Below are 20,054 nucleotides of genomic sequence, written 5' to 3' on the forward strand. Positions count from 1 at the left end.
CAGGCGGGAAAGTGAAAGGTCTTGGTATCACAGGGAAGGGGAGGACGGGGTGCTGAGGCCCCCCGAATCCAGCCAGAACAAACGCGCCGCCTGTGAAACCGTGAGAAGGACCGTGGCGCTCAGACCGGCGCTCGGACCGGCAGAGGCAGGGCCTGGTGCCGTGCCGGGCGTCCACGGGGGAGCCCGGAGCAGGCCCGCCGCGGGGACAGGCGCGTGCAGCTGTCCCGCGCCCGCCAGAACGGGCCCCGTGGGAGTCGGAACCAAAACACTGCCAGACGGCGCGGGCACGGAGCGCGTGCCACGCCTGGGTCTGCCGGGCGGGCGGAGCCCGCAGGCAGCAGCAGGGAGTCCGGGGAGGGGCCGCGCAGGGGGGCCCACCCAGGCTGCAGGACGACGTCCTCGTACAGGGCCTTCTGCCGGCTGGACAGGCGGCACTTCAGGACGTGCTCGTACTTCTTCGTCAGCTGCTTCTCCACGTCCCTCTTGGTCCTCCGCAGAATGAACGGCTGCGTCACCTGGAGGAAGAGCGCGGCCCGCTGCCTTCTCTCTGGGCGTGACAGCACCACGCGTCCCCGGGGGCATCGCACGGGGGCCCGGGCCCCGCAGCCCCACGCACCCTGTGTAAGCGTATGACCACTTTGTGGTAGTAGTCCTGGTTCTCCTCGTTCGGGGCCTTCAGGGGCAGGTGCAGGTAGGGCCTGGAGAGGCCGGGGATGAGGAAGTGCACCACGGTCCACAGCTCCGGGAAGGTGTTGTGCAGCGGCGCGTCGATCAGGAGCAGACGCTGCTGGCTGCGCACAGAACCAGAGGCCACGTCTCAGAGCCCGGGCCCGGGAAGCTGGGGCGGAGGGGGGTTGGGGCTGAGGTGGGTTGGGGGCACGGCCGTCGGACGGGTGACGGGTGACTATGTCCAGGGGCCGTAAAGACATGGGCCGATCTAGACGAACACCCTGGGTGTCCTCGGCCGGACACACTGCGACGGAGGACGCAGGTGAGGTGGTGTGTGCCTGCAAATGAACCCGCCGCGGGGCCAGCAGTCAGACCTCTGCAGGGTGAACACGGCTTCCCAGTGCCGCTCGCTCAGGCCCTTCACGCGCTGCATCTCGTCGATGACCAGGCACCTCCACCGCACCCGCGTGAAGGCCGCGTAGCCCCGGAAGAACTGCTTGTAGGACGTGATGCAGATGTGGAAGCTGTTGGGCTCGGTCCATCCCTGTGGAACAGGAAACAAAGCCTGGCTGTCTCCCTGGCCCTCCCTCGTGCCCAGTGGCCCGGGGCACACTTTCCGAGGTCACCCGCTCCCGTCCAGTCACCCCCTCGCTCTTCCTGAGCCCCTGCTAGTCCCGCCCAGGAAAGGGCTGAGGGGATCTTATGACCCTCCCAGGAGCCCACAGCCCTCGCGCGGGCTCGTCCAGCGGCAGCTCGAGGCACAAGCAACTGTCGCTGGGAAGCGGACTATCAGAGCGCGTCCTGCGGGGCGTGCGCGGGGCCCGCCCGGGCGCGGGGCGCGCACAGAGGGCTGACTGCATCGCAAGCCTTTCGGGAAGAACAGGTGACGGGACGACTCAGTGCGTCTCAAGGCATCGCCTCTTCGGGAAAGGCTCCTCGACACAACCGCCTGAGGATGAGCCAGAGTGCATCTTCTGTGAGAAACCGCAACGCACTTTCACTTAGAGTCTCCTGGCAGAAACGACTGAGAGAGTCCAAAGGCCTGCTGGGGGTTCACTGCACGTCACACGTGTCCCTCACACACGCAGCGGGGCAGGCCGGGACTCAGGAAGCACCCGGTTTCTCGTTCATGCCTGTGCGCCAACGGGTCCCTGGGCCGCAGCGCCCCGGAGCCCGCTGTAGCTCTGGGGGACACACCCTCAGGTTCTGGAAGAGGCCGGGCGCACCTGGGGCTCTCCTGGAAGGTGTCGTGGGCGCCTTCAAGGGGCTGCGGGTCCAGAACAGCCTGAAGTCCTGGCGTCTCACAGTAATTACGCAAATAAGCACACCTTGATATTTTGAAGTGTCTCCCATAGAAATTAAGCTGGCTTCCTGCCTGGCTTTGCTTTGTGGTTGGACTGAGATACCTGTCTCTTTGCCTTGAGTTCTCTGTGGCTGCCCACGTACAGGAGGGTTTTGAGCCCCGGACACCAGCGCTTCAGCTCCAGCTCCCACTTGAGGACGTTGCAGCTCCGCACGACGACAAGGTGAGGGCCCCAGTTGCCTGCGGATGAAAGAAGATACAGCGCCTGCTCTTCAGCTACGCCGTCTGTCAAGCACAGGCACCGGCGTGGTGCCGTCTGTGGACAGCCCGCGGGGGGCCAGAGGGGCTGCCCAGCAGGGTCACAGGCACCCTGCCCGCCGGGGCCCTGCACTCGGGGGGCCCGCGCCGCTCCCTCGTCAGCTGCGGCAGGAGGCGAGTCTGGCTCTCAGGGGGCTGTCAGCAAAGGGACTTGGATGAGTAATTGACGAAAAATATAAATATTTATTCGGAAACATGGCAAGCTCTGTGAGCACGGGGAGGAATCCCGTCCACAAGGAACAGTGCTCAGGAGAAAGTGGCCCGCGCCCTCCAGCCACGGCACGCCCGTCCCCACAGGCGCACCCTGCGGCGCCACACCGACTCCGAGGGCGCCCGGCCTCTGGCCGACACACCCAGACCATCCCAAGAACTATGGTTCCGATTCATTCTTTGGGGAAAAAACAGCGTTTTTAGGTTATTGGGTTGGCCAAAAAGTCCATTTAGTTTTTTCTGTAAAGTAAGAGGCACATTTTTCATCCTCACCAATAGCTTGGCTAATTTGGATATTTTGAGTATATTGGCTGTTCCCGTGTGGTGGCTCATTGTTCTCAAGTAATGTCTCAGCTGGGTCACTGCCAACTTCAGCAGCTCCACCCGACCAGGGAACATCGCCCAGCGAGAAACCTCCAGCACGAAGCTTCACAAACCACTTCTGACACATCCAGTCAGTCACGGCACCTTCTCCACACACTGCACAAATCTTTTTTTTCGTGCTTCAGTTGCATTTTTACCTTTCTTGAAATAATAAAGCTAATAAGCTGAAAATGTTGCTTATTTTCTTCCATCTTCAATACTAAAATGGCTACAAAAACATTTACCACTTTTGGTGAGTTTTTTTCTTAAATGCACGCTGATGGGACAGCTGTCACCACATGATCTAGCGAAATCATTCGGAACCAAGTTAAAGACGCCTACGCGCTACTAGAGCCGGCCTGTGGGGAAAACAGACGGGCTGTTGGCCGACCCCTGAGAATGACCCGCGCAGACCAAGCCCCGCCTTCTGCGCTCGAGGGGAGCGCAGCCCGAGCGGGGAGGCGGCGACGACAGGCCCGGGGGCAGCGTCTGCAGCGCACACCTGGACGGCCGCCGCCCGGCTGAGAGGGCCGCCGCGAGCAGAACCAGCAGCCTGGAACGCCCGGCCCCGGGGCGCGGTGTCTGGAGAGTAGCTGCGGATGCGGAGGCCAGAGGGGCGGCCCAGACCAGCAGTGGCCAGGGCAGCGTGGTCCCGGTCACGCTGGGCGACGCTTTCCCACCAGCCCTCGGTGGCGCCCGGGGGCGCTGGCTCACGCCCACCCTCTCCGCCGTCCGCACACTGATGAGCGGCAGGACTCGGACAGTCACGAAGCCTCCGTCACAGCCAGGTGGGGTTCCCACCTCCTCGCTCATCTGTGCGACCTGCACCCTCGGGCCCTGAGGCACAGCCCAGAGCAGAGGAGCAGAGAAGACAGGCCAGGCCCCGCCCTCTCGGCCGGACACCCGGCCTGCGCTTCCGTCTCAGCAACACGCGTGCTGTTCCAGCAAGTGCTCACCTTCATTACAGGCTAGGTGGGCAAAAAAGGCGATGATCTGCACTGTTTTACCCAGCCCAGCCTCGTCCGCCAGTATGCCATTGAGGTTCTTCCGGTAGAGCTTGGCCAGCCAGTCCAGGCCGATCTTCTGGTAGTCCCTGAGTGCGCCGTACAGCAGGGACGGGACACCCGGCTTCACCTGCAGTGACAGACAGGCCAGTGAGCGTGTCTCAGAACGACCTCTGAGCCTTTCCTGCAAAGCGAGGCCCAGTCAGTCACAGGATCAGCCTGCTGGAAAGCCACAGGAAAGCTCTCCAGGTAACAGGAATAACAGAAGTCAGAGTCTGCTCTTCCGACCACTTGTGCAGCTGCGTGGAAGCAAGAAGGCTCTCTGCCCCTCCCGCAAAGCGCCTCACCGTGGCGCTGATCCGAGCACCGCCCTTGGGCAGGATGGCTTCGGCCACGGCGGTCACTTCAGCGACGTCCTTTGTGTGAGGCTTCCCAACACTTGTTCTCTCTGCAGCTTTGAATTGGTCCATGATGAACAGCGAGTCTATGAGGACCACATCCTTCCGGCCCTCCTGGTCAGCTGGGCTGTCTTCCACGTCTGTGAACAGTGGAAAAATGGGATTTACAGCTGCTTTCATAGTACTGAGCATACTGAACATTTTTTAAAAAGGGGGGGCATAATCAACAAAATCCAAATACATCAAATACAAAATTAAGCACCAATTTTTAAAAAAAATTTGATCCCCTTCATATGCCTAACAAGGCTCTCCGGATAAATGGGTACAGACTATTACGAAACTACCCACCCTAGGACCACTTTAGAAAGTCCTCGGTGGACCTGGAAAACGTCTCTGAAGCGACCAGGACCTGGTGTTACCAACTGATTTATGGGCACCTAAGGGTTTCGTGACCGCCCCTCCACCACCAAGAAAGGAAAGGCTACAAGTATCTCCAAGCCCAAGCAGGCAAGGGGGCCACCAGCCCCCCACCTCTCCACACACAGGCACCACGTCTCACAGGCGGGACAGGCAGAAGGCCCCAGGCAGAGCAGAGTCTGGGCGCCGTCTGCGTGTGTCTAGAGTGTCTAGTACGAGTCAAACTTCCTAACACCGGTGTGTTCAACACACAACACACCCTGAGGAAACGTGGTAAAAATCCAGGTCCATGAAACAATCACTTCCCTAAGTCTGCAGAGAAACCATTGTTCACAACATGCTCACGTGCTCTGATGCCTGTGCCGAGTGCATAAACAGGAGTAGAAGGCACAGGGTTTAATAAAATGCTATTCAACATAAAATTACGTGTTAAATACATCCCCCCCGTTTTTCTTTCTTTGGACTAAAAGCAAGCAAAGGTGGTGTTGAAACCCTATTCCTGCCCCTTCCTCCGTAAGTGTCCCGTTTCTGAAGCTCGACCCTCTGGCCCTGGCCAGGTGGCCCAGACGGTTAGAACGCCGTCCGATGTGTTGGGGTTGCAGGGCACAGGCAGAGTCTGCCGCAGAACGCACAGATAAGCAGGGCAACAAACTGATGTTTCTCTTCCCCCTTCTCTCTACAATCAATCAATCAATCAATCACCCAATCAATAAGCAATAAAACAAAACTGAACCCTCTAAAGACACAACAGACCTTCCTCCTCACTCGTCTCCTCAATGTCAGGCTGAGGTTGGGGCCACTGGAAATTCGGCAGGAAGGCACCTTCGTACAACTTCATCAAGTCAATGAGGGGCAGCTCCGCTGGAAAGGGCCGCAGGGAGGAAGGGGGTTACTCCCCGCAGGGGCGCCAGCAGAGGGCGCACGCGCTGTCCTCGTCCCAGGCACAGCCCAGTTCCCCCGCAGCAGCGGCCCCGCACACAGGGGAGCGGGCGGTGGCGTCACCGTCCGTCCGGGGACCGCCGAGGCCGCGGAACGGCTCTTCCCAGCATCCCCGACCTCCTTCCCAGCCCCGCGAGCCGGTCCAGGGGTAACCGGAAGCGGGACCCAGACTCGCGGGCACATGCTGTGCGCAGTCCCCCTTAGGCCTGCCTGCCACGTGTCAGCAACATCTGTGGTCGAAACACCACGTGCCGCAGGGTTGTGCCCCAAAAGGGCCGCAGTGAAGGCGCCGGGCACCCGACGCTAATCCCAAGCCCGTGGCTTCACCTGCTCACGATTTAAAGCAGCCACCGGCCTGGGCTAAGAGGCTGCGGACACAACGGGGTTACACTCGGGCGCCACCACAAGGGGCCTTCCACCTGACGGTGTCTGAACGTTCGAACATGCACAGACCTCACAGGCGGCTGAGGAGCACCCCCGGGAAGCGTGTGGAAATGACGCAATAAGGTGCCTCAGTCAAGGTCTCCCGATAAGCTGAACCCTGCTCCCACCCTCCTGACCTGGTGAGGAGATGTAAAGGGAGAAAACGCTCCACTTAGACAGAAAACTAAAGGCTCGAATCGAGCCTTTTAAAAATGCACAACACCTGCCCGATGAAGCAAGCGCTCCGAGGTTCCCAGGCGGCAGGGGCAGCAGCTGCAAGGGCACCACCCACCCTGGGCGTGGCCCCCGAGGCCCCGCCCCCACAGGCCCGCCCGAGGTGGAGAGAGAGGGCGTGGCGTGCTCTGGGGGCGACCAGCCTCCACGCCCCTGGGACACCACACGAGGGTGCTCCCGCAGCCTGTGGGACGTCCCACGCGAGCAAGGGCCCGCACGCCCCCAGGCCCGGCAGCGGGGGGAGAGCCACGCGGGCAGAGGCTCGGGAGACCGGGCAGAAGCCGAGGCCAGGCTGCCCCTGGTCCCTGCCAGGGGGAGCGGGGCGGGGGCAGGGGCGCTGTGCTGGAGCAGCTACCACAGCACACTCACGGTGCTCGGGAAGCTCTACGAGGACACACACAGCGCAACTCAGCGGCTGGGGGACGACGTGCCACACCGGGTGCACTCAGGGCCCGGGACGGGCACCCTCAGGCGGGCCTTCCCGCTGCCAGCGCCTGCCTAGTCCAAGGACACGCTGCAGCACCCCAGCTCCTGTGGTCCACGCTTCACCGCTGGCAGCAATGACACGCCCAGGCTTACAAAGGGGAAGCCCTCGTTCCCCAGAGACGAAGCTCCTCACACAGAGCGAACACAACAGTTTGGCGAAGGTGCTGGACGGAAGACCAATAAACACAAATCAACTGCATTTCTATCGTACATGCCAGCAACCAATAAAAATGTACCTTTCCAGAACATACCATTTACTGCAACTTTAAAACTACAGAGTGGAGCAATAGTAGGTTTACAGTTGTGAGTATGTAAAACACAGTTTATTCTTCTATTACTTATTAATTATTGTATTTTCCATTCAAACAACCATAACCCTACTTTTGCCCTTCCTTGTACGATGCACGTAAAAATAAACCTAGTGGACACGCGCACGTGGACCACAGGCTGGGAAAGCTCAACTTCCCAACGATGCAACCCCCACCAGACACTCCTCCTGCTACCAAGAAGTCATCTGCCCAGCGGGGTTTCCTGTGAACGCAGAGCCCAGCACCTCGGCACCCGCTGAGTGGCTGGCACAGCATGTCAGGAGGGCAGAAGGGCGTGTCGCCTGTCCTGGGACAGCAGGACATCTATTTGGGAGGAAAAATCACACTTATTTCACACTCCCAACAAAAGCGATTTTTCATAGGTTAGAGACACGCATGTGAGAGTGGAAACAAAAAGTTTTAGCCAACATGGGAAGACATCCTTATGACGCAAAAGTAAAAAGAGATTTGTTAAACAAACAAGACCACTGAATTCAACAATACTAATATTAGGAACAGCTCTTCATCAAAAGGCATCACGAAGGGAATGAAAATGGGGAACGGTCACTGCCACACACGTAAGTGACAACAAATTCGTGTCCAGAACGTACAAGGAACGCCTACAAGTCAACAGCAGAAAGAAAACCCCAAACCAGAACGGGCAAAGGCAGGAGGAAACCCACAAAGAGACGCCGTCTCTCGCCCCCGAGGCAGGCAGCAGGGCTGCGGCCCGTCAGCCAGGGCTCCCGACACGTGGGGCTTGCTGCGCCCGCTCCGCCCCGAATCCGGCACGAAGGCCCGGCACCGCCTCGTCCCGCGGACAGGCGCGCGCACAGCCCCCCCGCAGGGCTCCTCCGCCGCCGGCACGGGCCCCCAGGCGCCCGCCCGCGGCCCGGCAGAACGCCTCCAGCCGGCGTGCACCGGGAGCCGCCCAGCAGCGAGAGGCCGTGCGTCCACACAGCGCACGATGACGTGCGCGCGACCCCGGGGACACGCCGAGTACAGAGCTGAGCTGGAGAACCCGCGGCGGACAGCGTGTGAGGCTCTGACACGGGCTAAGTCGGGGGCTCAGGGACGCGCGCGGGGGCTCGGGACAGAGCCGCAGAGGCGGCGAACGCGAGGTCCGGCGCAGTCGTGGCGCCGTGAGGGCAGAGGCGAGACAGGCAAGGGCGCGCTCTCCACGCGCAGCGGTGCGGCCGGGCCCGGGGAGCCCGCGGCCCTGGGTGTTCTCCGGCGTCACGCACACGCGTGCCGTGTGCTGACCCCCGTGCCGCAGAGCGTTCGGGCAGGACCCCGAGGCCCACCTTCCTTGGCCAGAGTAGAGAGTTCTGTCTGGTGGTCCACAGCCCCTTCGTTGGCCTCCTCCTCTTCAATGGTCTCCTCCTCGTCCTCCACTGCAATGGGGACCATCCCGGGTCAGCGAGGCGGGCAGCAAGCCCTGCTCAAACGCTACAAGGCCTCAACGCTGCGAAGCCGTTCCATTTCCCAGGTGAAGCTCGGAGACGACAACCCCCTCGGACCAGAGCACGGAGTGGGGGAGCCGTCCGCCTGCCGAGCCTGCCGCAAGGGGTGCGCACACGGGCTGTCGGGGCCCTGTGGGTGTGCCCCCCCACGACCACAGGGCCCCACTGCTGTCTCCACGAGCACTCCCTGCAGCCCCCCACCACCCACGGCCGTCGGTCCCCGGAGCACGGCCCTCGCCGCCGGAGGCCTTGCCACGTAGGCGCCCCCCGCCCCCCGCCGGCCCCTCCCCTCCGGCTCGGACGCGCCCTCAGGCCCCGGCTCCCCTGCCCCGCGGGCCAGCGCCTCCTGTCCTCCCCACCAAGCCCGCCACCCCGAGGCGGCCCCAGCTCCCCGGGTCATGGGCGTCACAAGCGGGCGCCTGCTTCCTGAGTTCAGGGCCCCGCGGAGGGACGGCAAGGGCACGGGGACAGACCTTCGTCGTCAGTGAGGGACACGCTCGCTTTCCGCTTTCTCCCAGGTGCTCCTGGATCCTGAAACGGAGCCCACGCTGCAAACACGGGCCTTCGGGCGCCACTGGAAACCCCAGCAGAAGGGTTTGCCCGGTGTGCACCTCAGAGGACACTCGGTGCCTGTGCCACGAGTGTGCCCTCAGGCCTCTGGTGCCAGGAAAGGTCAGGCGGTGAGCCCACGGCCGCAGAGCCAGCTTTCCCCTGCGGGGGGCGGGGGGGCTACCATAAAAGGGAGTGACACCTGTCGCCTCCACATGTCCCCCAGCAGACACGGGGCTGCGCCTGCGGACGCACTCACAGCGCCCCCCGCAGCCGCCGGCACTTACCAGAGCACTTTCGGGCAACACGTCTGGTCCCCTGGGCCGTGGCTCCTTTCCTGGAGAGACAGGGAGCACCACCCGTCGCACCGCAGCTGTGGGGGGCGCTCCACGCACGCGCCAGGGCTGTCTCTGTCGTCTCCTCTGAGGAGACAGCGAGTCCCGCCTCCCTCCTGGTGACCCAGGTGGCCACGTGGGGCCCACTGCGCTGCCGCCCCACCAAGTGCCCAGGCAACTGTCGGCCGCGGCGCTGATTTGTCACCAGTCTGGAGAGGAACCGGGGGCAGCGGCAAAGGTCCTCTCTGGCCATCCGTCCGTCTGGCCTCACATCCCTATGGCTCCGGCAGTGGCCGTCCCCCCACCAGGAGAGTGTGAGCCACTGTGCCCCGCTCCGCCCTGCCTCCCGAGGCCGGCCCGCTGGGGGCCGGCCCACACCAGTGACAAAGCCACTGCTGCGTGGAGCGGCGCGCCGGCCCCCCCGGGGGCGCCTCGGGGCGCACACCTCAGCGGTCTGCCTCCCTGCCCAGGGGCCGGCCCCAGGGAGCAGGCTCAGGCCTCAGCTCTGAGAGCACCCAAAGCCGACTCGACCAGCGAACCTCAGAAGAGGGGAGCGCGCGGCTACGGCCGCCGCGCCAACGGCGCCAGGGACCCCCGAGCCCCACGGGTCCCCCGGGCAGTCCCGTTGCCACCAGGCGCTGGGACAGAGCTCCGCCTGAGAGGGGAGGCTTTTCAGAAGGATCCTACCTTTCCTGGAGACCTTCTGTGAATGGAGGGCCTTCTTCCTCTTCTCCTCCAACTCGACTTGGAGTTTTATTTCCACAACCTAAGAACAGGAGACAAGCACAGAGGCACGTGGCTGAGGGCTACGCTAGTGCAGCTCTCGAACGTGCTGCCCTGGCGACACACACAGGGCAGGGGCCTCCCCGATTCAGCCTCTGACTGTGTCTGCCAAGCCCTTCAGGTGCTGAGGTCGGAATTTGGGGGAAAGTAAACAGGAGTGGAAGCCACCGCTTGGGAAAGACGCTCCCTTAGTGACCCGGCCCCACCCCCAGGAGCTGGGGCAGGGCCTCCCGGGAGGCAGCAACGCGCAGCCAGAAACAGAGCAGGAACCCCTCCTACGCAGCCGCCCCGCAGGGACCGTGGCGGGGGTCCCGTCCTCGCACACCCCCCGCAGCGGCACTGCGGGTTCTGCCTCATCGCCAGCCCGACACCCGAGGTCTCGGGACCCCGGTAACACGCCTGGCCGACCCGACCTGTTCGATATTCGACCAGAAGTACTCTATTTCTCTGGCGGTTGAGGCGGCGATCCGTCTCAATCGGTTCTGCTCCTCCCGCCGCCCTCTCTCTTCACGGAGCTTCTTTTCCTCGTGGTGACGCGCCACTGTCCGGACGAGCTGGCAGATGCAGGTTGGGGAGCACTGCGTGTCAGTCGGTTTGACTCCCCGCTCCAGAAAAGGCGCAGGAGTTTCTTAAACGCGCCCGCAGCCCAGCACGACCCCATCTCAGCAAGAGGCACCCCAGGAGCCCTGAAGGCTGTCAGAGGCGGGGCGGGGAGACACACAGCCCACAGCTCTGAACTCCCCCGACTGAGCGGACAGCCCCAAGTCCCGCCGCACCCACCTTCTTGGCGGCAGCCACCTTCCACCGCCGCTCCTGGGCGAAATCGGTGGCCATCCACTGCATCTCCTCCAGCAGGTAGTCCCAGTGGGCGCGAGGCCGTGGGGCCTCCTGCAGCTTCGGCAGCCGCCTCAGGGACCACAGGCCTTCCTTCCTCAGCTCGGCTATCCGCTGATGGATCTGGTTTTCCTGCGGGGAGGGGGCAGGGCGGCACACACTCACTCACTGCATTCCCCTAACTCAGACCCTACGTTTGGGAGACCTACTGTGTAGCAGGCTCAGGAACAAAGGTGAAGACTTGGACACAAGGTCAGAAGGAGCCGACAGGTGACTGCCCAGAGCCTTAGGAGCTGAAGGGACAGACCTGCCACCCCGGAACAACAACCAAGGCCCGCGCTGACACTCACAAGGGAAGCAACACAGGCCCGGAGCCTGCTTCGCCCTCGCCGGGCGGCCGCCCACAGCCCTGGGTTAAACCGGGGACAGCGAGCACTGGGTTTCTCAGAGCCCGCCTGTCCCGCTACGTTTCTCTTAATTCCTCCAATGACGCTGAACAGAGTAACTGCCCAGTCCCCCGACAGACAGCCAGAGCCTTTGGCTGGGCTGCGACCCCCAGCAAAAGAAGGGCCCTGCATGCTGTCCCCCCGCCTCATGACACGTTTCGCCTCCGGGTCTCCGCCCAGGCCGCTGGCCTCAGCCCAGAGCAGCCTCCGCAGGAGTCTCCCTCCCCAAGGGGAGGCCACGCGACTGGCCCCGGCCGTGCCTCCCGGACCATGAAGCACGCCGACGTGCTCGCGGCTGGGCGGGTGGCCGCCACTGTGTCCCGAGACGAGAGCGGCTGTGAGTCCCGGGCTGGGAGGCGCCAGTCCTCACCAGCGCCATCTGCTCTGCCAGCTTGTCCTGAGAACCGTCCTGGGGTGCAGCCGCATTCTGAGCTGGGCTCTGAGGTTTTGAGGGGGCCGACACAGCTGCCCCTGGGGACCGGGAGGTGACTGGAGACAGCGACTTGCTGGCTGCTGAGGAGGGTCTATTCACCGGGGAGGCCCGTGTGGGTGAGGGCCCTGGGCCCGAGCCGCTGCCAGGAGCGATGGACGACGTGGAGGCGGCGGGCGGGGGCCGTGTACAGGGCTGCGTGGGGTCTGTGGGTGGTCTCACGGACGTCACCGTCTGGCAAGGAGAAAACAGGCAACAGGTGAAAACAGCGTCGGTCCCTCCCCGTAGCCACGCAAGTGAACACATGGTTGCACAACCCACCAGGACGTGGCCCCGCCACACCCACAGTGCACTGGCCCTGCCCTGTGCAGAGCCACGCGGACCCGCTGCAAACCTGTGCTCGCGCCCGCTGTCTCCTCTCAGACTTTCCCCCTTTTTTTTTTTTTTTTGGCCTTTTCCAGCCTTTCTCCTGTTTTTTAATAACTTTTTTCCCAGCAATTTCACTGTGCCAGCTACTCTTGATCGAGAGGTACCAGAGCATGGCGGCGGGGGGGTGCCCCCGCGGGAGCCCGGCAGGCAGCCTGCAGCAGCCCCGCCGCCCCCAGCCTCGCCCCCGCCCCACGCACACAGGCTGCTCCGCCAGCCTCCGTCTCACTCGGCACGTCACGCGGGGCAGTGACCGCAGGCCCTCTGCACGGCTTCCTGCTCTGAGTGCGGCACGCAGAACCCTGCTGTTTACCGATCGGTCGGTAATGACAACTGCAATCATGGATCTCACTTACTGCACAGAGAAGTCACACCCTCACTGTTGGCTGACTCACCCGACACGCGGAAAGGGCAGGGAGCAGCACGTGCACCCCACCCCATCACGCCTGCCTTGCCCCCCACCCCCAGACAGAGCCAGGGGCCCAGAGTACCTGTGGCTGGGATGGTGGCAGAGGGGCCTGCATCTGCACCTTCCCGGGCACTGGGCTGAGCAGAGCTGGCTGTGCCGGCTGCGGAAGCACAGGCAGCTGGCTGGCGGGGGACGAGGGGATGGGGGCGCTGGGCTGCTGGGCCTTCGCGGGCACATGCAGCTGCGTCGGTGGCTCTCCCATGGGCGGCTGTGGCGGGAACTGCAGCGTGGGCGGCAGGGGCGCAGCGGGGAGGCCGGCCGGGGGCAGCCTGCCAGGCAGCGGCGGCGGCGGCGTGTGCAGGCTGGCGGCGTTCTGCACTGGAGGCCCCGTGGACGGGTCGTACTGCTGCTGGCTCTGCCTCTGTCCGGCCAGCTGGGCAGCCTGAGGGGCGGGAGGCATCCCTCCTGCAAGACAGGAAATGCCCCGCCGGCACTGACTCGGGGGCTCGGACGCGTCCACCACGAGGCAGACATCACCCCCCAGGCCGAGGGGACCCCGTCCCTGAAAACCTTCACACATGCAGACGGGGAGTTTAACGGACGGGAGATCCGAGCTATAGTAGCTCTAAGGCTATAAATGAGCACACAGAGGACAGAGGAGCGGGGCCTTCGCGAGTCAGCACCAAGCAGGACAGCGTCGGAGAGCCACGGGGCCCCACCACGGCAGCGGCTACGGAGACACAGGGGGTGGGGGGGGCCGGAGAGAAGCCGCGCGTGCGGCTCATCGAAGGGACAAGACCTAGTCGGGGGCCTTCGTACTGCGCTGGCCGAGGCTCAACAACACCCCGCTCGCAGGAGCCGCTTCAACCACGCCAGCTCGCCGCACGCGCGTCTGCCTGCCGCAGGCCCCGGCCGCTCCGCACCCTCGCCTCCTGCGCTGCAGGGCTGGCCCCGGCGCTGGGTCTTACCTTGGGCTGTCGGCATTAACTGCTGGAGAGGGACTCCCGCATTCACCCCTGGGTGCTGGAAAACCACCCCTTGGTGACCCGCTTCAAGTCGAGGTCGCTTAGACTGCTCTAGAATAATTTTCAGAAAAGGTGCAGTTTGATGTAAAAATAAAACCACAAAAGTAGTAGAAAAAAAACGTGTGTCTTTATAGTATTTGAACAGGGAGGCCTTTCTACGCATGAACCAAAATCCAGAAGCCATAAAAGGTAAGATTGATAAATGTAATTTCTTTTCATTAAAAATTTGCAAATATAAGAAAAAGCATCAAAAAAAAAAAAAAAAAGACAAAGGACAAGCGACAACCTAAGAGACAGTATTTGCGACACACATGATAAGCACAAGGCTGTTTACTCAACATTCGAAAGCTCTTACAAGTAACATGCAAAGTATGGAAACCAGGCAGACAAAACAGGCACAGGAAAACCGGCTTGCAGAGGGGCAGACCCACCAAGGGTTAATAACCAGGAAAAGGTTCTGCACAACTTCATCTAAATTAAGTCCATATCAAAAGAAGAGGTTCCATAGTCACCCATCAGATCCACAAAGATTAAAGGACTGGTCATAATAAAGTGGCCAAAACGTGCGAGAAGCAGAGGTTGCTGATGGGAGTGGACACTGGGCTGACCCTCAGGAGGGCAGTGGAACGTTGCCAACAATTAACTGTATAACTGCTGATCTAATAACTTAATTTCCAGGAGTTTTCCCTTAACATACACTGACAAACATGTTGGAAAAAAATGTAAGACTAGTGTTCAACCTTGTGTTGATTTTAACAGAGAAAAAGTGGTGCTAACAAATGAACACTAACCCGGGTCTGAAGAATAAAGAAGGAACCACCTGTGCGACGGAATACTATGCAGTCATCAAAAAGTGCAGAGCCCGGGGATGGGAAAGATGGCCTAGTAAGTCAGTGTTCAAGACAACAGCATAGCCCTGGCTGGTGTGTCTCAGTGGACTGAGCACTGGCCTACAGACCAAAGTGTCGCAGGTTCAACTCCTGGTCAGGGCACAGGCCTGGGTCACAGGCCAGGTCCCCAGTGTGGGGCGTGGGAGAGACAGCCACACATTATTGTTTCTCTCTCTTTCTCCCTCCCTCCTCTTCCCTCTAAAAATAAAATAAATGGCGCTGGCCAGTGTGGCCCCGGGGACTGAGCGTTGGCCTGCAAATCAAAGGGTCACCGGTGCGATTCCCAGTCAGGGCCCAGGCCTGGGCTGTGGGCCAGGTCATCAGTAGGGGGTGCTCGAGAGGTACCAACACACTGATGTTTCTCTCCTTCTCTTTTTCCCTCTCTAAAATAAATAAAATCTTAAAAAATAAAATCTTTTAAAAAAACACAAAAAAAGACAACAGTGGACATGTGATCACAGTGGAACCTTTTGAGAATGACCCGTCGCGAGGCTTGTGTGTGGACAGAAAGTCTGCAGAAATGCACACGTTACCAGCAGCTACCTCTGTGGCTAGGGCGTGGGCAGGAAACACCAAACCAGAGGTAGGCTTGCATGACACCTCCTGCTTAAAAATCTTACACTAAAATGTGCATTAAGTTTGTAACTTGAGAGAAAATGCAGTTTGAGAGGACAAATGGCGTGAAGGAGCAGGTGGTCTGACACCTGGCCACACCACGAGGTGCTCCGAGAGCACCCGCAAGGGGGATGCCCCTCGCCTGGCAGCCACCGCCACCAGTGCCAGGAATGTGCACACACGCTCCCAAGGAGAAGAACTGACATACAAAGTAGAAACGAAACAAACCCAGTGCTTCAGTGCTGACACTCTAGGAACCTGCGGCCGCTGAGCAGCGAGCCCCTGGAGGAGCAAACTGGCTCCTGGGCCCGAGACATACCTGCTGGGGGCCCCGCCGGCTGCCTCTTAAAGGGGTCCGTGTCGCCTGCACTTCCAGCCCCTGCCGCCAGGGTCCCTGCGAGGGCTTGCTGCTGAAAAACAATGAAAGGATCAGACTTGGACAACGTAAGTGCATCGCAACCATAGATAAAACTGTCGTAACTGCCCCAAGCGCTGACCTCATTCCTTTTTAATAAGAGCATTGTCTATCCCACATACTGACGTATATGTGTGCAATGTATAATTCTATGTAACAATTGAAAGTACTAACTTACCTCTGGAAGCAAGAAAGGACTTGTAAAAGAGCAATCGCTCTGATTTTAAGAGGAACTCCCAGTCGGGCGAACCCACAGCCCTCCAGCCGGGAGCTGGCCTGTGCACAGCGCGCGGGTGGCCGCAGCGGGGCAGACGCCCCCCAGCCTCCCCGGCCGGTCTCACTGCCTGCCATCGCTTATCCCCAAACAAAAGCTGAGTGATGAAAAGAAAGGCTGGCGCTGTTTTCCTACAGGAAAACGACACTAAAACCCCAATTAACAAGTCAGGTGAACTTGAGTCTTCAAAATGGTGCCTGGACAGGTGGTGCCCTGCCTGACACACTCGTTGTGAGAAACAGGGCCCCTGAGTCGCTGACTGAGGCTGTCGGGATGAGGAGCCGCTGGCTGAGGCCCGGCCGCGGCTGCACGGCCCCCGCAGTGGCACTTTTAAACGCCCAGGGTGATGTCTCGCAACTGCTAGCCGCTCGGGCCTTTAATGACTCAGTGATGACCACTCTACTTGGTGAAGCGTTCTAAATGCAAAAGTCGAAGCTGCCTGAACAAAGTCACTGTTCCGGGAGGGGGCTGTTGAGCCCTGCAGCCTGAGGCGGGGACATGACAGGGCCAGCTCCAACCGGGCTTCGGGCCACTGCGTCCGTGGAGACAGGCTCAGTGTGCCTGAGGGGAGGGTAAGCACCCAGTTACATTTAAGGAAGACGGGGACGGGGAGGGAGGGGGAAGGAGAGAGGGGCAGAGCATACGAATGGTTTGAAAAACAGATGACATGTGAACAGGGGCTGCCTCTCAGGACAGAATTGTAAGGAATCTATCACCTGTGTGTGTGTGTGCACTGCTCTAAGGTGCCCAAACGCCTTGCAATGAACAGGTATTACGCAATCGGAAGAAGGGTTTTATAACAAAGGGTTTTATAATCGGTGAAGGGCTCTGCATCCAGGAACGGCCAAGCATGTCCCACTGGACCAGATCAGCGCCAGGTAAACACAAACTCCAGAGGAAACAGAAACCCCGTCGCAGCGGGCGGCCTCAGCGCCCGCAGGAGGGGCCCGGGCCAGCAGCATCCTGGTTTCGCAGTGTGACCGTGTGGGCCCACCCGTGCCCCGTGGCCCAGCTCGGCCCAGGCGCCCAGCCTCCCGCCTGCGAGCGCTGGGGCAGGGAAGGAGGCCCGCGGTGAGGAAGGGGACTTGCTGCTGGACCAGGCCAGAGACGGGGAGGCCACGCCCTCCCCGTCAGCGCCACTGCCCCCCGAACGCGCGCACGGAGACCCTGGGCACGGTCACGTGGGCTCGCGTCCCGTGCAGCCCGCGCTCCTCAGCTCTCCGCAACCCTCGGTCACGGCATTCGACGCCCACGTCAAACCCTCCGGAATGCAGACACAGGGAGACACGAGCCACGTGGGAAACCACCGACAGACCCCGAGCCGCTGGCCGGCCCTCGGCTTTAAGGAGCGCGCGTGGGACGCAAGGGAAGCGCGTCATCGTGAAGGACGGAAATGAAGAGCTGTCCCACCAGGAGACCGGACGGCGGTTCCCGAGCTGGGCGCAGAACGTGAGCGATGAAGGCACCGGGAGGCGGAAACGGCGGAGCGGGGTGCGGGAGCGCGAGGTGCATGGAGCCGGGGCAGCCCGCGCTGCGCCCGGGGGACCCCGAGGTGCGCAGACCTGCGCGGGGGCCGGGGGCGGGCACCGCTGTGACCGCCGCCGTGGTGGCATCTCCTGCAGGCTGGGCGCAGCCGGAGGGAAGGAACGGTCTCCTTAACCAAACCGCACCCCGGGGCCTCCGCCCCTCGCGGCCGCTCCGCGACGCCCGGCTCTCACGGTGATTCTCCGTTTTATGTCACACCAGCTTCATGGCCACTTCAGGAAACACACTGCTGACTTTAAACTGCGAACTCGACTTAAACTACCAATCAGGTGTCAGAACTTAAATAAAAAGAAGAAATTCTCACAGAGAAAAGGGACGTTTTTGGATGGGAGCTGAATTCTGGCTGCTGCCCATCTTAAGAGCGAGAACGTCAAAGCGGACTTTACCCACCGAGGACAACAGTTTCCGGGGAGCCAAGACAGTGCGTCAAGAGAAGAACACCTGAAGCAGGAGAGGCGGCGCAGAGCACGCCCGCCCCCGCCAGGGGCGCGGCTCCCACGGGCAGCGGGAAGAGCCCCGCCCTGGGCGCGGAGGGGGTCTCACCCCGTTTCAGTACGCGGGCCAACTGCACGCTGAGCGAGAGACGCGACCTTCCTGACTGTCCACGGACAGGGCTCGAGACCAGTCGACCCCAGTCCGGTCGGGTCAATGGGGAGAAAGGCGCTTTCTTCCTGGAAGCATGTCCCCTGAAGCAAGGTCACTGCCGCGTGCCGCCTGCAAGCCCCCACCCGCACACGGGCACGTGTCGAAGTGAAAAGCAGCAGTTGGGGCGCGGCTACAGGACGAGCCGTGTTTGTTTCCTCGGACCTTGACACTGTTAGCGAAGAATCTCCAAGGAGGACAGCTTTTCAGCTCTAAATAACTAATAAAACAATGTTACTTCGCATGAACACCCCCCAAACCTGGGAGGCAGAAGGAGAGCCATCCTCTGGGCTCACTCCTAAGACCTTAACTAGCAACAGACTAGCTTGTAATAAAAATCCCATAATTGGTTGCAAATAACACAGTTCATCCTGAGACTATGTCTTAAATTCTCCGGAGCTGAACAGCGTGGCAAGGTCCCAGGCACACCGGGAGCACTTCCGTGTTTCTGGCGACACTCCTAGCGAATCACTAGGTGACAACCTACGGCGAGCACCAGAAACAGACTTTCTCTGCTCACTGCTGCTGCTGCTGCTGCTGCGTCTGCAACTAGGGAGGACAGATGTAACCTACAGCGCGAAGAACGGTGTACATGAATTCCAGCTCCTCAGAGCGATAGGAGTATCAGGAACAACGGAAGTGAGATTAAAATTGAACACAATATGAAGATTTGTACACAAAATACAGTGTGAATGCACTGTGTCGGCCAGTATCTAGGTAACGCAGTAAGAAGCCTGTTAGGACGGTGAACTCATGGGTCGTCGTTCCTCTCCTCTAACAGAGACACCAGGGCGCGGTGCTTTCCCTAGACACCCGCATACGCACACCCGCGTCCCTTCGCACACAGCACCTCTGCCCTCCACAGTGTTTCGCGGGCCTGTGGAAGCAGACAGGAACCCACGCGTCTAACATGGAAAACTCTGACTTTATTTCTAGGGATTCACAAATCAACATATATTGGTCTATGTAAAAATTCTACAACTAGCTATAAGTAAGGAAACCCAGTCTGAGATTCTTCCCAAGGAAAACAAAGGGTGCTCCTTTGAACTCACAGCTGAGAGACGCTCCGGCTCCCGTTTCGTCCCCTGAGACACCCACTCATGCTTTTGCCTCGGACCCTGCAGCTCAAAGGTGGGTTTCTCAGTTTTCCCTTTTGGTCCCTCAAAGGTTTATTATGAAATAGATCCTACACACAAAAGATATTAACATACATATGCCATTTAAAAGCACAGTAAAGTTGACCTGAATTGAAATAGTGGGATAGAGATGTTCACCGAACACTCCAGCTTCTCTGTGTTTGAAATTTTTCAGAGTAAGATGCTGAGGAGGAACACAGGAGGCCTCACCCCTACAGCCAAAGGCAGCAACTGCACAGGGGCCACCCCCAGAGTCGCCCCCAGGCTCAGCACACCAGCCGCTGCCGTGCTGGGGGGCCCGCTCCCCCGGAGCACCTCCCGCGGCGCCCTCACCTGCGGCGCCGGCTCTGAATAGCGCCTGCACCTCTGGTTCCCGGGGGCCGCCCCTGACGAGCCCGGTGTCAGTCTCCCCTGGAAGCTCAGGGTGGCACGGGGCACCCGCAGAGCAGCCCGCACGCAGGGCCCTGAGCCATGCTGGCAACTCCCGCTGGCCTTGCACTGTGGAGAGCGCACAGCTGCAGGTCGGCCTTGCTGCCCGTGGACGCACAGCTGCGGTTCCTTCCAGTCTGGCGTCTGTGCAGACAACACTGCCAGGGACTTCGCTGCGCGTGGTTTCCGGCGCACAAACTCAAGGGCACTGGGAGCGCCTTCCTGCCTGCCAACGGGCCTGCCCACGCTCGCCTCACCTCCACGCGCAGCCCAGAAGCAGCGGCGGGAATCCCACCGGCCACGCCAGGCTCTGTCCGGAGCAGTCCCCAGCCCTCT

At 60.9% G+C, this 20,054-nt stretch overlaps 1 protein-coding gene across 1 annotated transcript in view; it reads right to left on the minus strand.

The window, feature by feature from the left end:
* Positions 1-20,054, minus strand: part of EP400 (E1A binding protein p400) — a 72,449-nt gene that overhangs the window by 37,317 nt on the left and 15,078 nt on the right. The window contains exons 3-19 of the mRNA XM_054594285.1: positions 15,597-15,687; positions 13,716-13,823; positions 12,830-13,212; positions 11,853-12,146; positions 10,983-11,168; positions 10,616-10,756; positions 10,107-10,185; positions 9,372-9,421; positions 9,009-9,066; positions 8,377-8,466; positions 5,436-5,543; positions 4,215-4,405; positions 3,820-3,997; positions 2,076-2,212; positions 1,044-1,213; positions 617-791; positions 379-515 (exon numbers count right to left, since the gene is read on the minus strand). Coding sequence (XP_054450260.1) covers positions 379-515; positions 617-791; positions 1,044-1,213; positions 2,076-2,212; positions 3,820-3,997; positions 4,215-4,405; positions 5,436-5,543; positions 8,377-8,466; positions 9,009-9,066; positions 9,372-9,421; positions 10,107-10,185; positions 10,616-10,756; positions 10,983-11,168; positions 11,853-12,146; positions 12,830-13,212; positions 13,716-13,823; positions 15,597-15,687 — 2,576 coding nt within the window. The remainder of the gene's footprint in view (positions 1-378; positions 516-616; positions 792-1,043; positions 1,214-2,075; positions 2,213-3,819; positions 3,998-4,214; positions 4,406-5,435; positions 5,544-8,376; positions 8,467-9,008; positions 9,067-9,371; positions 9,422-10,106; positions 10,186-10,615; positions 10,757-10,982; positions 11,169-11,852; positions 12,147-12,829; positions 13,213-13,715; positions 13,824-15,596; positions 15,688-20,054) is intronic.

This window comes from Pteronotus mesoamericanus, unplaced genomic scaffold, assembly GCF_021234165.1.
Source record: "Pteronotus mesoamericanus isolate MK-2021 breed Mesoamerican mustached bat unplaced genomic scaffold, CSHL_Meso_final scaffold_507, whole genome shotgun sequence".
NCBI lineage: Eukaryota > Metazoa > Chordata > Mammalia > Chiroptera > Mormoopidae > Pteronotus > Pteronotus mesoamericanus.